At 38.1% G+C, this 17558-nt stretch overlaps 1 protein-coding gene and 1 non-coding gene across 4 annotated transcripts in view; both read right to left on the bottom strand.

The window, feature by feature from the left end:
• Positions 1 to 17558, bottom strand: part of FAM114A2 (family with sequence similarity 114 member A2) — a 35106-nt gene that overhangs the window by 16820 nt on the left and 728 nt on the right. For 2 of the 3 annotated variants that reach the window (XM_061424119.1, XM_061424118.1), the window contains exons 2-9: positions 13154 to 13395; positions 12748 to 12847; positions 12250 to 12342; positions 9111 to 9202; positions 7840 to 7974; positions 7173 to 7331; positions 6427 to 6550; positions 2064 to 2143 (exon numbers count right to left, since the gene is read on the bottom strand). In XM_061424119.1, coding sequence (XP_061280103.1) covers positions 2064 to 2143; positions 6427 to 6550; positions 7173 to 7331; positions 7840 to 7974; positions 9111 to 9202; positions 12250 to 12342; positions 12748 to 12847; positions 13154 to 13381 — 1011 coding nt within the window. In that variant the 5' untranslated portion in view covers positions 13382 to 13395. Of the gene's footprint in view, positions 1 to 2063; positions 2144 to 6426; positions 6551 to 7172; positions 7332 to 7839; positions 7975 to 9110; positions 9203 to 12249; positions 12343 to 12747; positions 12848 to 13153; positions 13399 to 17558 lie in introns of all 3 variants that reach the window. The other variant, XM_061424120.1, reaches the window with a different exon arrangement.
• On the bottom strand, positions 16609 to 16711 carry LOC133252183 (U6 spliceosomal RNA). The gene has a single exon (XR_009737813.1). It is a non-coding gene; the product is annotated as a U6 spliceosomal RNA (small nuclear RNA).

Consider the following 17558-nt stretch of genomic DNA (forward strand, 5'->3'; position numbering starts at 1 on the left):
AAGTTCTTAACTCTTCAGCAGAATGCTGACAGCCAACTGGTAAATGTGAAGCATGTACTGGGATTGAAACAAATCATCATTTGGCAATCCTCACAGTAAAGACTGGTGCATCAAGAATCATGAATAGTTGCTAAATCTAGAATGCTAAATTATGAGCAGCAGGGTATTTGTATGGTCTTAAAAATGTCTCCCCACAGAAAGCTCATTAGCAGCACAGGAACAAAATCATAACCATACAGTAAGAAATCAGACAACACCCCACCAATCAGGGACAGATGGACATCATGTGCCTCGAGATATGTTGTACCCTGTGCAGGATACAACATTATTTATGAGCTCTTTCAGCTGAGAATGCATAACCTGACTTTAATCATGAGAAAACATCAGACAACCCTCAAGTAAGGAATACTCTACTTCTATAAAGGGAGAAGGGGCTTGTATTTCTCAAAAATGTCAAAATCATAAAGGACAAAGAAAGGCTAAGGACTATTCCATATTAAAGGAGACTAAACAAACAAAAACAAAGCAAATACAGATTAAGAGAGACAGAGTATGTGACAAAGAAATACAATTTATGATCATGTTCTTGCTCCAACATTAGAGGAAAAAAATGAAGGACATTATCAGGTCATGACAAAACTGGAATGCAGACAACAGACTAAAGTATGGTATCAATGTTAAATTTATTGCAGTTGATAATTAGTGTGGTTATGTAAGGGAATATCCATATTCTTAAGAGACACATATTGAAATATTTAGGAGTACAGGGCTATCATACTTATAATTTACTCTAAAAAAAATAGTCCCAGGGACTTCCCTGGCAGTCCAGTGGTTAAGATTCCGTGCTTTCACTGTGGAGGGCATGGGTTTGATCCCTGGTTGTGGAACTAAAGACCCTGCATTGCACATGACAGGGCCAGAAATAATCCCAACAATAGTTATAACATGTGTGTGCATGTGTGTATGAGGGAGGTAGAGAGAAAGGGATAGAAAAAGAGAACATATTTGCAAGCACAAATGATTAAGTAAATGAAGTAAAATGTTATCAGGTACATCTGCATAAAAGGTATATGAATGGCTATTTGTACTATTCTTGCAACTTTTTTCTAAGCTGGATATTATTTCCAAAACAAAAACATTATGATCCAAGCTATAAAATGCTATAGACAAGATGAGGGAGAGGAGCTGCTAAGGCGAGGTGCTGAAAGCTTTCTTGGAGAATGCAGCATTTTCACTGGTAATGACAGAGCAATGCATAACTTCCCTCAAGCATCATATTTCTTACCCTGGGGTATGCAAGAGATGACTCTGATGTCTATTTAATGGCTGTAAGTTCTCCCTGGCCAGGAAGCAATGTGTACCTGCTGCTGATTCTAAGACGTTTCTCGAGATTAGGAGAAAAGAGTGAAGAGGCAGCAGGCAGCCCAAGACCCAGAGAATAGTTCCCAAGAGCTGGCACACTGGCGTAAATGGTAGGCGGGTCCTACTCTGCTAACAGTCTCTCCCAACCCACTCTGAGCTCTGACCAAAGTCCTTCCATGCTCCAGTTGTGTGACGACAGCTCAGGCACCACCACCAAAGAGCAAGGTCCAGGCCAAGAACTCTCATTTCCACAAGCTAAATGGTCATTATCTGAGTTACTGGGTTCTGGGAAATGGCAACCTCTAGCTACCTAATTGCAGGGGTCATGCCATCATCTGTGAATCACTCAGAGCCCTGAGAACGTCAACAGAGTGAGACCTCAATAGAGAACTAGCCCATTGGTATCACAATGGCTGGTGAGCACAACCAATGGCTGGGGCCTAATTTAAGCTTTTAGACAAGCAAAACAATCCATATGAAAACAGGTGAGGATGGCAGACGTGTAGGGGCGTTGGGGGTGGGAAGCGCAGTGTGAGTTTAGCACACTAACCTGTGAAACCAAGAAGAGGATACAAGGTATGGATCTCAGAATGTACCCTTGGTGTTGGTGACATTCTTGCCAGGAATTTACAACCTTACATTCTTTATCCACTAAATATATGTATGTAAAAAACTGAAACTCACCAAGAGGAAAAACTTACCCTGGCAAGTTTCTCTGGTTTGGAGGAAACATGCAGCTGGGAAAATAGCTCTGTTATCTCTTTGGTAAAGTCTTCATCCCCTAGAAAAACAAGTCCCATGTAAAACACTGTACAAAGACTGGAGTGGATCATTGCAGGGGAAGAAAAGAGAAATAGTAGCAGCAGCAGTAGTACTAACAGCAGAAGCGAATTATACGAGCAAGGTGCTTTAGTGGTTACAAAATCCTTTTTATTTTTTTTATTTTTATTTTTTTTTAATAGCCCGCCGCCTCGCGCGGCGCACCGGGAAGCGGAGTCCGCGGTAGCCCTCCCGGCCGCCGCCGGCCAAAATCCTTTTTAATGTATATTTTATTATGAATTCTTTTAATGGGCTTGTTAAAAAAAAAAAAAAAGGCATCATTATCCCATTTTAGAGATGAAGAAAATAGGGCCTGAAGAGGTTAATTTTACATCCCCCAAATCTCTTAACAAATTAGGAGTCAAACCTTGCCCTTCCCACCCCCAATCCACAGCCTGTGCTCTTTGTATTCCATCCTATAAGCATGAATGGAGAACTGATGAAGGCAGAGTACTAACCAAGTACTACGCATGTGCTTCCCAAGAAACTAAATTTAAGTTGGAACATAAAAGATGAGTACAAGTTAGCCAAGAGAATGGCTTCAGGCAGAGAAAACAAGTACAAAGATCCAGAAAGCAAGGCAAGAAGTTCCATACGTTGGGATTGTCCTGATGGAAGAAGGAGAAGAGGGATAGAATGAAGCTAGGCAAGTAAGCAGGATTCAGGTATTAAGGGATGTCATAAGCCATGGTGAAGAATTCAGAACTTTTCACAAAGAGAATGAGGAGCTGCTGAATGATTTTAAACAGACAGGTAAATCCAATTAAAATTTTAGAAAGATCACTTTAGCTTCCTGGTAGGAATGGAATCAAAGAGAAACATGAAGGAAAGCAGGAAGGCTGAGGCAATAATCCAGGATCCAGATAAGAATAGTGGTAGATAGTAAGAAAGGAAGAGGAAAAAGGATTCCAAGATGTTGGAAGGATGGTGAGGAAGCTATTGGAATAAGCTTGATGAGCAATGATGTGGAACATGGAATACTTAATACCTGAGAAACACGCAAGCAAATGGGGTGAGTCAAGATCAAAAACAATCAACACATCCAAACAAATGACAGGAAATTCTCTGTTTCTCTCTATTCATCTAAATCCCAGCCAATCTCCTCTTTGAAGCAGAGCCCAAGTGTTTTCTGCACCAAAGACTACAGAGAGAACTCTTGTATACAGAAATCTCCTAGCACTTACAATCTATGTGAGTATCTCTCAGTCACTAGTTCATGGTTACCAAAACAAATTATTACAGCTTCATACCTGCTTTCCTCCCCAAAATCCTTAGGGGGAAGAAAATCTGCCTTGATTCTTCTCTATCTGCTAGTCTTTTGTCCTCCCTTGGGATTCAAGGCAGACCATTCAAATCGTTTAGTGATCCCAGGTATAACACAGTTTGGGAAAAACTGACCTCACTCAATGATACAACTGTGACCTTTGTAACTTGTTTAAACAATTCCTAATCATATCCTACTAAAAATCTGACTCTTAGCAGGGAATTTTGTTTTCCCTGCAAAGCTCTAAATTATTTGGGATCAAGGGATGACTGTGCATCCAAGTGGGATGCAAGCATCTCAAAGAGTAAGTGTAGGAGGGAAAAAAAATGACTTTTACTTATAGCCATTTGTCTCACTCTTTAAGAAGTTATTTTCTAGGATACACTTTAAAATGTAAATTAACATATTATTATGGGGACATGTTTATAATTTATACACATTCAAATACACACACACACACACACACACACACACACATATTAGGGTTTAAGTGCTCAAAAAACTTTTACTGCTGAAGGTTAATCAAAAAATGTATTTGCAATATGTACAGACCTGGTATTAGGCTTAGTGAAATAAGTGAAACAGAGAAAGATAAAAACTATGTTATCACTTATATGTGGAATCTAAAAAACAAAACAAATAAGTATTTTTTGAAAAGATAAAATACAGGGGGGGAAATGGAGATCTTTGTCATGTACTCCCCATCAATTTGAGCATAAAAAGCAGTTGTTGTATTAGAACAAAAGTATACAAAGACAAAAGAAAGACAGGGTTGGTGCTTTGGGGGGACTCAGAAGACAGGCTGGCACCACAAGCAGGAAGTCTCCTACAAAAATGAAGGGATCAGGTACATAAGGTAGAAGGGCAAAGGCTAAGGATGCTGACAGAAACTGAAGATGATCAATATCACCAGAATCGGGCTCTGTGGTTTTCTCTCCTCTATCCTACCATCACTTTTTTTTTTAAACTTCATTGAGATATAATTAAATACCAAGGTCAGTGTTGCATTCTCACCCAGAATCACTATGGAGGTCTGTTGGAAAGGGTGGCATGCAGCATTCCAATGCTGTCTTTGAAGAATCCTGATCTCTGGCAAACAGGTAGGGAATAAAAATCTCATAGACACAAATCCATCTGTTTAGAAATTCCCTAGAGTCCTCTGAATGGTATTTAAAATCAGGATTTCTGATTACTATACAAAGTGAGATGTTGACTAAATTAAACAAATACTGTTAATGGTATTATGTACAAATAACCTAAATTAAGTTCATAAAATAACCAGGAATTGGTTAGGAATAATGGAGCAACTCGGAGAAGGCAATGGCACCCCACTCCAGTACTCTTGCCTGGAAAATCCCATGGGCGGAGGAGCCTGGTAGGCTGCAGTCCATGGGGTCGCTAAGAGTCAGACACGACTGAGAGACTTTACTTTCACTTTTCACATTCATGCCTTGGAGAAGGAAATGGCAACCCAATCCAGTGTGCTTGCCTGGAGAATCCCAGGGACGGGGGAGCCTGGTGGGCTGCCGTCTCTGGGGTCGCAGAGTCGGACACGACTGAAGTGACTTAGCAGCAATGGAGCAACTTAAGCAAATCAAAAATCAATTTATAGGTGTCCTGCTAAGTGAGACTTTGAAAATGAACATCTTTATTTATTTACTCCTGCTATTCTAATAACGAAAATAATAGCCACCATTTGTTGAGTGTTTACTATGAGCCACACATTAAACATAACATTTCATTGAGTCCTTATAACAAACTGAGAGGGATAAGCCACCTCTACTTATAGTTGAGGAAACAGAAGCTCAGGGTTAAGTAACTTCCCAAGTCACAAGGCTTAATAAATGGCAGATCTTGATTTAGAACCCAGGTCTAACTCCAAAATCCATCCTTTTATCTACCATGCTTACTGTCTTCTCAGTATGTCAAGACAGCTTTAAAAATTCATATTCAAGGACCATTTCGTATCAGGACTCTTTACACAGAGTAAGATACTATATAAATATTATCTATTTAGCAAGATATTATATAACCAGACAAATGGTTTAAGAAGATGTGGTACATACAGGGCTCTGGGATAACCTAGAGGAGTGGGATGGGGTGGGAGGCAGGAGGGAGACAGGAGGGGACATATGTATACCTGTGGCTGATTCATGTTGATGTACGGCAGAAACCAACACAACATTGTAAAGCAATTATCCTCCAAATAAAAATAAATAAAATATATTCCACATCACCCATTAAAATTACCACAGACCAGAATAGATCCCTGCCCAATATTCATTAATTAATACCCCATTAGGTAGGAGGCCATAAAAGAAAAAAAATCTATGCTATCAGCTTACATTGAGACAGGGCATATTGTGCCTTGCCCCAACCCTTTAACACTCCCCATCTGCTGGTTAAAAAATCTAATGGCAAAAGTTAGAGATTTGTAAAAGACTTGAGATCTATCAATGCTATTATTCTTTGCCATTCTGTAGTGCCAAACCCCCATATCTTACTGTCCTATATTTCTAAAATAGTGACTTGTTTTCTGTGATAGATCTCTATAGTGCATTCTTCAGTATCTCTGTACATTCTGGTGACCAATATCCTTTTGCCTTCATCACTTGGAATGAACAATAATATATAGGGACTCTAATGCCACAGGGCTATGCTGAAAGCCCCACTTATTTTCCCAGATATTAAAAGCTGACCTTGATGATCTAGATTTTCCTCACAAGTCAGTTCTAATACAATACACAGACCATTTGCTGCCATGTTCAAGTTCTTTGATAAATAGCCAACAAGATATCCTGTACTTACTTCAGAAGCTAGTTTCAAAGGTATATAAAGTGTCCAAGGAAAAATTATAATTTTGCAAGACTAGTATAAAATATTTATGACATATGATGGTTATATATGTACTGACATCTACATACGTACAGCACATAAACACACTATATCTTTCCCACTCAAATGCTGGATTTCCATATTACCTTTCTTCTCTTCCTCCTCTTCCTCACAGAGCTCTGCTAGGGAAAATGCTTCTTTGAGTTGCTCCAATTCAAGTTTCAGAGTCTCTAACTCTTCTCCACTTAGAGAATTAAGAATAGACTTCACCTGAATTGATATAAGATAATAAGCATGAAAAGAAAAACACTCTCAAATGCAAAAGAGGTTTTAGACCATAGTAAAATGAAAATTATGAATTCACAAGCTCTTAAGAACCTTAACACAAGAGGAAAGATAGGGAGAATTTGTGCTTCCAAAAACAATATAAACCACTGCAGCCATACCACCCTGAATGTACTTCATCTAGTCAAAAACAATATAAATCAGAAATGTATAGAAATTAGTGCTTAACTCAGCTTAAAAATTAGGAGAAAATGAAATAGTCTTGAATCAATTAAAAGCTAACAGGTAACTAAATCCAAATCAGCATCTTAAGCCAAAGAAACTTGAAAAAAAGAACAAGATGAAGGACAAATAATAGATGTACTATTAAGACATCTTTGTTAATCTGTCCATTTGTCTTTAAATATTTAGAGAAACAACACTTGACTCATTCTTTTCTAGCAATTAATTCAAATATTAATTTGTTTGTTTTGGCCTAGTATTTTCAGAGTGTCTCATGCCTCTACCTGACATACATTTCATTTTCCAACTGCACAAAGGCAAAGAGACTATGCAGTGTGCTTTTGCTGAAAGACTACCCCAGATGAAATTTTTGGTTTGGAATTACCTTTATTTCACTTTCTCGAGAGAGCATCTCCAGAGCTTCTAGATGTGAAAGGCCTTGAAATTCATCAAAGAGTAGCCCATAATGAGTTTTCTTGTCTGTTTCCATGGTAACCTCACTGGAAGTCCATAGTTCTTCTTTCTCCTTTGCCTCTCGTAAAACCTGAAAGAGAGATGGAGGCATTATACTGCAATACATAACAAAAGCTTAAGGATGAGTTTTGAAAGTCGAGGGAAGCAAAACTGAGATGAATAACACTGCTCTTTCATTATGGAACTGTGATTCAAATCAGATAGGCTCAGGAGCTGCAGGGAAAATATGATCACATAACTTGCTCCTACACAGGGTAAATAACACCCTAGGAACCAAGTGTTTTTCTGAATGTGGTTTTTACTATTAATCTAATAAACAACCCTAAAAGGGCTTGGCATCTTATACTGCATTGAGAAGACATTCTGAGGGAAGGAAAGAGGAGGAAAAAAAAAGAACTGCGCATTTTTCTAAGCATTAGAGCTGTGCATCTCCTCACCAAAAAAAAAAAAAAAAAAACCTTAATTAAAAAAAAATTCACTAAAAAGTCCTCAAAAGGAAATACTAACAAGGTCCCAAGTTAACACAGGCAAAAAATCAAAATAGAAACAGAAAGTAAACAGATAAATGCAAACAGTACCTGAGACAGCGTAGAAGTCCGGTTCATCAGACCCTTGGTTCTTTTAAATCCAGGATCCCCCTCTGCTATTACATCCATTGTCTTTTTTCCAATGAATTCTAAGGCATCCAAACCCCCACTGATAACACTCTTTCCCTAGGAAACACATGTAACCTCGTCACAATAATGTTGAAGAAAGACACCTGCATGTTTTGATCATGTAAAATAGTGGATAACAATACCAAATGGCAAGAAAGTGGGGCAACTAAAACAATCATATTGTACTTATGGGAATGTAAAGCAGTATACCCACTTTGGAAAACTATGAGTATGTCTGAATATATGAATATCCTATGACCTAGCAACGGTACCCATGGTTAAAAACTCAAAAAATTGTGTAGAGGTTCATCAAAACACACACAAGAATGCTCACAGGAGTACTATTATAAAAGCTAAAAACTGAAAACTACCTCAACACTTACCAACTCTGGAATGAGTGTTACACAGTCACTCAATGAAGCACAACAAAGAAAATAGAATATACCACACAGCTATACCATGAGTAAATTATACAAACATAATAATGAATGAAAGAAACCAGATACAATAGAGTACATTCTTTATGATTCTTTATACAGCAAGCAAAATTAATGTACGTTGGTAGAAGACAGAAGTGTAGCTATCTTAGAGGGCAATAGAGGGAGGCATAGAAGACAGGGAGACAGCACAGGGAGACATCTGATATACCACCATGCTGTTTCTCAGTCTGAATATGAGCACATTGTGAAAATTAAAACCAAACACTTATGATTTCATTTTTCTGAATATAGATTATACTAAGTAAAAAGTTAAAATAAAAAGTACTAGCTATTGTCATGCAGGAGATATTAAGCTTCCTATATAATCCTTTCAAAAATGTTTCTAATCATCTATGCCTTTATAAGTACTCATCATAAACATCTCATTTTCCCTTCATCTAAAAGATGTAATTATGAGAAAAATATTTTTGTAAAGCAGAGAGGTTTTTCTAGGATCAACAAACTAAGAATTCTTAGTCCATAAAATATTATGTACATTACCTCTCCATTACTCATCTCCTCCTCCCTCTTTTACTTCTAAGTTTTTCAAGTAGCTCTCACTCTACACTTAAGATCAAAGTGAATGATCTTCGGCAATTTGAACTACCATAAGAGTAATCAGTCCCCACGACTTTTAAGGAAAAAGAAAGAGAGAGAGAGAAGACCCATTATAATCATGGAAGGAAGCAGGCCACCTTGGCAATTTTTACTCACTGTGCTCTGAACAGCAGTAGAGATGGTCGAGAATACCCCAAACGGCCCACTCATTGGAGAGGAGTTTCCATTCTCTTTGGCACTTGTCTCTCCTATAGTAGGGAAGGGATGTGTAAATAGGTTTGCTTTATTAGCATCTATATGAATTTTTTAAAATCAGATCTTACTTCCAACATACAAGGCCTTAGCATTTTTCAAGCATTTTAAACCATTTGCCTATTTAAAATATAAGCTAAGGCAACTTTTTTTCATTTTCATTTCAAAACAAAATCCAGTCTTTTGAGCAACCTACTGATTATATACAAGAGACAACATGATTTTCTGCACAAGGTAAAACCACAGGGTCAGAAAACAGGTCAGTGGTCACTGAGAGTGGAGAACTGGTGGAGGGGAGTGACTACAAAGGGGCATGGGGGGTGTGGTGTAAAAATATTCTTGTGTCCTGTCTATACAGATATAGGAAATATTCTATATCTGAATAATCACAATGGACTATGATTACACAGTGTAAAGAGGATTTAATGCTTGTCAAAATACATAAAACTATAAACAGTTGGTCCTCTGTTCTGTGATGTCAAACCTGTGGATACTCATTTTTATATAAAGGACTTGAGCATCTGAGGATTTTGATATCTATTGGAGGGCTCCTGGAACCAATCTCCATGGATATTACAGGATGACTATACCTAAAGAGAGCAAACTTTATGTAAATTATTAACTCAATAAATCTGATTTTTTTTTCAAATCCAGGCTATTTTAAACTTTATCCTAGAAAATTATGCTTCTTCATAAGATTCAGACATGCATTAGGGAGATTTTTTTTTTAATCTGTACTATTAACACTAAAATCTATTATAGGAGATCAACAAACAATCTACTGTAGGGAGGACTTTTGCTTCCAACTATGATGGATTATCTGATGTCAGACTTGCCCTTCTACCACAACATCTAGAAAAGTAGACAAAATATGAAGAACAATTATCTCCAGATACTAGACAACAGACTATACTGGACTATGGTTCAGGAGAGAAAAGAAAAAAATGAAGAGAATTCTCATTGGTTTGCTTTCCAGACCACAGCACAAGGAAGGGAAACCCAAGCAGAGCATGGTAGTCTTACTAAGTGGAAGAAACAGGCAAGAAAGCTGAAGCACCTGGAATTTGCAGGTCAGAGTACAAGTACACCTCATTTTATTGCACTTTACTGCACTCTTCAGATAATGCTTTTTTTTTTTTTTAACAAACTGAAGGTTTGTGTAACCCTCCATTGTCAGATAATGGTTAGTATTTTTCATTAATGAAGTATTTTTTAATTAAGGTATATACACTTTTTTTAAGATATAATGCTACTGCACACTTAATAGGTTATAACATAGTATAAATTTTTACATATGCTTGAAAACTAAAAAAAAAAAAACTTGTGAGACTTGCTTTATTGCAATATTCACTTTATTGAAGTGGCCTGAAACTGAACCCACAATATCTTCAGACTTTACTGTACTGAAGAGGAGGGAGCTACAGAGGTAAAGATTTCCAGCTATCTACACAGGCATGCCCTTGAGTCTTGGGCTGAATACTAAGCTATTCTTATATTGGAAGACTCCATGATACTGGGCAAAGAATGACCATGAAGCTATAAACTAAACAATGCCCAAAGCTCATGCTAGGCTGAGAGATACTTGACTTCCAAACAATCAAGTAGACAGACCTAGTTAAACACCTAGAAATTAGATAGAAACCTCAGAAGGATTAGAGGCTTAGTAGCTAAGCTAACTAGCACTTATAAAGGCTACCCTAGATTCACCCTAAAGCAGCTTAAAATGAAGTCTTAAAAACATCAACCTAATCTACAAATGGGCTTCCCTGGTAGCTCAGCTGGTGATGAATCGGCCTGCAATGCAGAAAACCCCGGTTCGATTCCTGGGTCAGGAAGATTCCCTGAAGAAGGGATAGGCTACCCACGCCAGCATTCTTGGGCTTCTCCAGTGGCTCAGATGGTAAATAATCCACCTGCAATGTGGGAGACCTGGGTTCGATCCCTGGGTTGGAAAGATCCCCTGGAAGAAGACACGGCAAGCCAATCCAGTATTCTTGCCTGGAGAACCCCATGGACAGAGAAGCCTGGCAGACTGCAGTCCATTGGGTCATAGAGTCAGACATGACTGAGCAACTAAGCATGCACACAAGCTACAAATATCTTCACTGCCCTCCAAACAAAACTCACTCCCTTTAAAAGACAACAAAATCCACTCAACTATGTAATATTTTTAATTTCGAGAATCAAAGAAATGAAAAATGTGATCCATAACCAAGAAAAAATACTAGTCAACAAAAATAGATTCAAATGTCAGAGATGACAGTATTAGCAGACAGGGACACTAAAATAAATACATCAGAAGGTGAGAAATGGAAAATTCAAAGAAAAAAGAAACAAATGGAATTTCTAGAATTGAAAATATAATGAAAGTAAAACTGAACATCATTCAGTCGTGTCTTATTCTTTGCGACCCCATGGATTGTAACCTGCCAGACTCCTCTGTCCATGAAATTCTTCAGGCCAGAATACTGGAGTGGGTAGCTGTTCCCTTCTCCAGGGGAGCTTCCCAACCCAGGGATGGAATCCAGGTCCTTTTTAAAGTCACTGAGTGGACTTAATAGCATTAGACACAGCAAAAGATTAGCAAAGCCACAACAAAAACTATGCAAACTGAAGGACAGGAAAAAAAGGCTTAAAAAAATGAACCAAACTTTAGTGACAGGGCAACAACACCAAAACTAATACATTAAAATATTTTTTCAAGCCACAATAGATTCACATTCAGCTAACTCTTATTAGACTCTTACTCAATTGTGCCAAGCAAAAAGGTAGACAATTTTTACATTCTATATTCATGGTTTTATTTAATGTTTATAACAGTCCTCTGCAATATAAAATATCATCCCCTCGCATAAGTAATGAAAAACAGACACCTAAGTGGTTAAAGGACATATATCTCTGTCAGTCAAAGATTTCAAGTCTCCTTTCTCATCACTCCCATGACACCCTGAACATCACAATCCGTAAACATCTACTGAAGAAATGAGCTGAACTATCCCATTTCAATCCATAATTCTAGGCTGTAACGTTTCCATATACTGACCTGTTGCATACTGGACTTCCGTTGAAATTTCACTAGGACTAGGGATTCCAAGGGAAGTCTCTGCCTTCTCAATGACATTTGAAATACCTTGTCCTGATGAGAAAAATGATAACATTTTCATATTTGAATATTACTTGCAATTAGCCACCAAAACTTAAGAAACAAACCAAAATTCAAACCCACAGATTTTAAAATTCATTGCAACTACAAGACTTTACTTTGACCTTATATAACTGATTTTGGGGAGTTTATCCTTATCTCCTCCCCACCAAAATTGATTATCACTAAATAATAGTTTTATATTTATAATTCCTAAATGTCAACCTTCTAATGAAAATTATAAATTTTAGTGGCAATATAAATCAGCCCATCGTTCTAATGCATCCTCAAACTATAAAGCCTCTGCATAATCATGGAAGAATGATTAACAAAGTTATTTTTAACACAGATCTGTAGCAAAATATGCACAAAAATTAACAAAATGACTGATGACCTTACCTACTGTGGCTACTGTAGCTGAGGCTGAGGACAGCAAGGACTTGCCCCAACTGCCCCAATAGCCCCATCCGGACTGGGGTACATCTTTGGAAACAGTCTCCTATTTTTCCCAGTAGCCAGAAAAACCAAAGAAAAATGGAAAAATTAGAGGGAAGTCAGAGTGCATACACAAGGTAGCTAATTATTGGCCAAAAGTATGGCTGAACAAATACATACTGTGTGGCTCAAGAAATGTACTGACTGGCAGATGTATGTTAACTGCATGTAAGCATTTATAGAACTGAGAAAATTTAGTGTTTTATGGTTTTAAAAGGAAGTAAATAAGTATAATCCCAAGTTTGTTTTGATTCCATATTCCTTTTAGCCCCAATATTTTTTAATTTCAGTGTTTTAATAGATACTCTACTTTGCCTGCAGCCTGTGATGCCTGAACAGGGAGAACTTCTGTCTCAAGGTCACTGGAAGGTTTGGACTCCGGTCTTTTCCGAGTAGAAGCTACAGGTTCTGATTTACTCTCCGACTTGGCACTCTGGTCAACTGACTCAAAATTCTTGACTGGCTCACAGTTCTCATCTTCACGGATAGGAGTTGCTTCAGTTATCACTGCAGTCTCAAGATCATCTTTATTCGACATGATTAGATCATTGCCTGGTAAAATAAAAGCCCCCCAACCCCAAAAAATTAATTATAGGCTTTTTTTACTTGTTACTTGTTTAAACTTTTTGAGATTATCACTAAGTCCCATGCAGGTGTAAGAAATAATAGAGCTCTAATGTACTCTTCACCCAATTTTCCCCAAGGTAACAGTTTGTGTAACTATAGCATTTCATAACCAGGATACCGATATATACCATCCCCTGATCTAACTCAAAATTTCACCAGCTTTACACTCATTCATGCGAGCATAATTACTTCCATGAAATTTTATCACATGCACAGATTCATATAATCAGTACCACAGTCAGGATACAGAATAATTCAATTACAATGATCCCTTGTGTTTTAGCTATCTTTAGCCACTCCCACCCACCTCCTAACCCACAGCAATCACTGACACTCTCCATCTCTATACTTTTGTCATTTCAAGATGTTATATAAATGCAGTCATACAGCATGTAACCTTTTGAGACTGAGTTTTTTTACTCAGCAAAAGTCCCTCAAGATCCATGCAAGCTGCTGCATTAGTAGTTTCTCCCTCTTCATTGCTGAGCAGTGTTCCTTGGTATGGGTGCATCTCAGTTGTTTCACCACTCACCTGCTGAAGGATGCCCGGGCTGTTTCCAGTTTAGGCCTATTACAACTAAAATGCCTATAAACATTTATATACAGGTTTTTATGGGAATATAAGCTTTCGTTTCCCTGGAATAAATGACCAGTGCATGCTTAATTTTGTAAGAAGCTGTGTGAAAGTGAAGTCGCTCAGTTGTGTCCAACTCTGTGACCCCATGGACCTGCCAAGCGCCGCGGTCCATGGGATTCTCCAGGCAAGAATACTGGAGTGGGCTGCCATCTCCTTCTCCAGGGGATCTTCCCAACCCAGGGATCAAACCCGAGTCTCCTGCATTGCAGACAGACACTTTACCGTCTGAGCCGCTAGTGGCAATCTTGGACTTAAGAAGCTGCCGTACTCTTTTCCAAAGTAGTTGAACTATTTTACATTTCTACCAGCAATATACGAGAAATCAAGTTTCTTTTTATTCTCATCAGCATTTGGCAGTGTTATTTTTTATTTGAACCATTCTGATACAGGTGCGCTAATATGGGTTTAAGCTTTACATTGCATTTCTCTAATGGTAATGATACTGAACATCTTTTCATGTGCTTGCCATCTGTATATCCTCTTCAGTGAAACAGCTATTTTTATCTTTTGCTCGCTTTCTAATTGGACTTTTTTTTTACTGTTAAGTTTTGAGAGCTCAATTCAAGTCCTTTGTCAGATATGTGCTTTGTAAATATTTTATTTTAGTTTGTAGCTTATCTTTTCAACCTCTTCATAATTTTTCACAGAGCAAAACTTTTAAATTTCAATGAAGTCCAATTTATTAACTTTCCCTTTAATTGACATTTTTTTAAAAACCTTATTAGTTCTTAATCATCCCTACCTCAATTTTTCAAAGAGAAGATTATGAAATTTCAGCTATCAGGATAAGATTTACATCACGCCAGCTTTTGAATAGCAAAGTTAACCAATTCAATTCCTTCCAGAAGTACAGATCTTTAGCGATTAAAGCAAAGATATTACTGGTGTATTTACAAACAGGAGATGCTGGTTTCTGAGATAACAAAGTATCACCAGGGGAGGAAAAGAAATGCATTTCACACATACATACACACACCCAGACCTTAAGTATAAATAAGCACATATCTTGTACCTATATATACTAACCACGGGCTTTCCTAGTGGCTCAGATGGTAAAGAGTCCACCTGCAATGCAGGAGACCCAGGTTCAATCCCTGGGCTGGGAAGATCCCCTGGAGAAGGGAATGGCAACCCACTCCAGTATTCTTGCTGGAGAATTCCATGGACAGAGGGGCAGTTTATGAGGTTGCAAAGAGTCAGAGGAGACTAACTCACACACACACAATCTAACCACATAATTAGATCCAATCCATCAATGCCATCAAAACATTTCTAACATACTAAAAATGAGAGACATAACAACAACTAAGGCAGCCTGTAAACAGCACTATAACTGAGGTACACAGAAAATTTTAAAGGCCAGGCAGCAAGGAAAAGTATGCAAGGATCAGGAAATAACATTCAACTTTAAATACCTTTAAAAACTTTAAATAGCACAGAACAGTGATCACAAACTGGAATTCTGAGTTCCAGATCAAGCCTACAGAGGTTTTTGTTTGGCCTGCAGAGTGTTTAATGCTTTTTTATACTAATTGGTTTAACATTTAAAAATCAGACTTCATATACAAATAGAAATCTCCAACTTCCTTTGTAAAACCGAAAGATCTGACAACACTGGGCCCACATTCAACTTGGTAATAACTGCTGCTGCTGCTAAGTCACTTCAGTCGTGTCCGACTCTATGCGACCCCATAGACCCACCAGGCTCCCCCGTCCCTGGGATTCTCCAGGCAAGAACACTGGAGTGGGTTGCCATTTCCTTCTCCAATGCATGAAAGTGAAAACTGAAAGTGTTAAGTCGCTCAGTCGTGTCCGACTCTTAGTGACCCCAAGGACTGCAGCCTACCAGGCTCCTCTGCCCATGGGATTTTCCAGGCAAGAGTACTGGAGTGGGGTGCCACTGCCTTCTCCGTGGTAATAACTAGCTCATGCCAAATATTTGCTAGGATCTTTTAGACAGGGTAGTGCTCTCTAGATCCCCATAACCTCCACCCAACTCCACTTGACTCATTTATGTTACCTGAGTAACTAACCTCTGTAGGCATCTGAACTTGTAACATCTGCCTTAAAGGGCACTTAGGATTTTGGTCTTTTTTAGTTTTTTTTTAATTACAAAAGCATGATAACACATTTACAGGAGACTTGGGAAAACTGAAGAAGGTTACGTATGGATCCACTATATATTACAATTATTTTTTTAAGTAGATAAACTAAGATTTTTAGTCAGAGTTTCAATATAAAACTCTCAAAAATTAATAGAATGAATATACAGAGAAATAGAAGGATATTAATAGAATGAATATCCACTAATAGAATGAATTAGAGAAATGAATATCCATTAATAGAATGAATATAGAGAGAAACAGAAGGTCTACTACCTGTAAAGCACTGTGAATCAAACCAACATAATTAAGATTTATACAATTTTCACATAATAGTAGAATGCAAATTCTATTCAAGTTCCCATGGACTATAAACTGCAAGACACTGGAGCATAGCCAAAAAATTTGGAAGGCTTCACAAATTTGGGAGTCATTCTTGAGCAGGGCCCCTGATAATCTTCTCTGGGTGGTTCCAATTTTAGTATATCAGCTGCCAAAGCCAGCACAAGGGCACTTAGGATTTTGACAGATCAAGACGCCAATGAGAGAATTCAAGGGTGTGGAAACAACACAAAGGAAAGCTCAAAGGTCTGAAAGTGTGGAATGCAGACAGATACTGGAAGTAGTTGTTATGAGAAGGACAATGATGAGGAGGCATAAAGCTAGAAAGATAGATTTATATAACATCATAGATCCTAGACCATAGAGAATATGATAAACCATACATTATATGATACATTATACACTTCTAAAACATCAAGGAAATCAGTCTGAATATTCATTGGAAGGACTGATGTTGAAGCTGAAACTCCAATACTTTGGCCACCTGATGTGAAGAGCTGACTCATTTGAAAAGACCCTGATTCTGGGAAAGACTGAAGGCAAGAGGAGAATGGGGCACAGAGGATGAGACGATTGGATGGCATCACCAACTCAATGGACATGAGTTTCAGTAAACTCCGGGAGCTGGTGATGGACAGGGAGGTCTGGCATGCTCCAGTCCATGGGGTCGCAAAGAGTCAGACACGACTGAGGGACTGAACTGAACTGAACCGTATGACAAGTTTTGGAGACTGGGAATTAATTTAAGATAATTTCTGCCTACTTACAGGGGCCTAACAGGAAAGGCTACAGAGTTGCTATTTTGTTGTTGTTTTAATTAAATTATTTATTTAGGCCACACAGCGTGGTTTGTAGGATCTTAGTTGCCCTGGTCCCCAGTCCGGGGCAGTGAGGGTGCAGAGTCTCAATCACTGGACCACCAGAGAACTCCCAGAGCTACACAGTTCTTGCACAAAGTTCCATCAATGTTTCCTGTAGCTGAATACACATATTTACTTTTTCTTTTA

The sequence above is a fragment of the Bos javanicus genome, chromosome 7, assembly GCF_032452875.1.
Source record: "Bos javanicus breed banteng chromosome 7, ARS-OSU_banteng_1.0, whole genome shotgun sequence".
NCBI classification, from domain to species: Eukaryota; Metazoa; Chordata; class Mammalia; order Artiodactyla; family Bovidae; genus Bos; species Bos javanicus.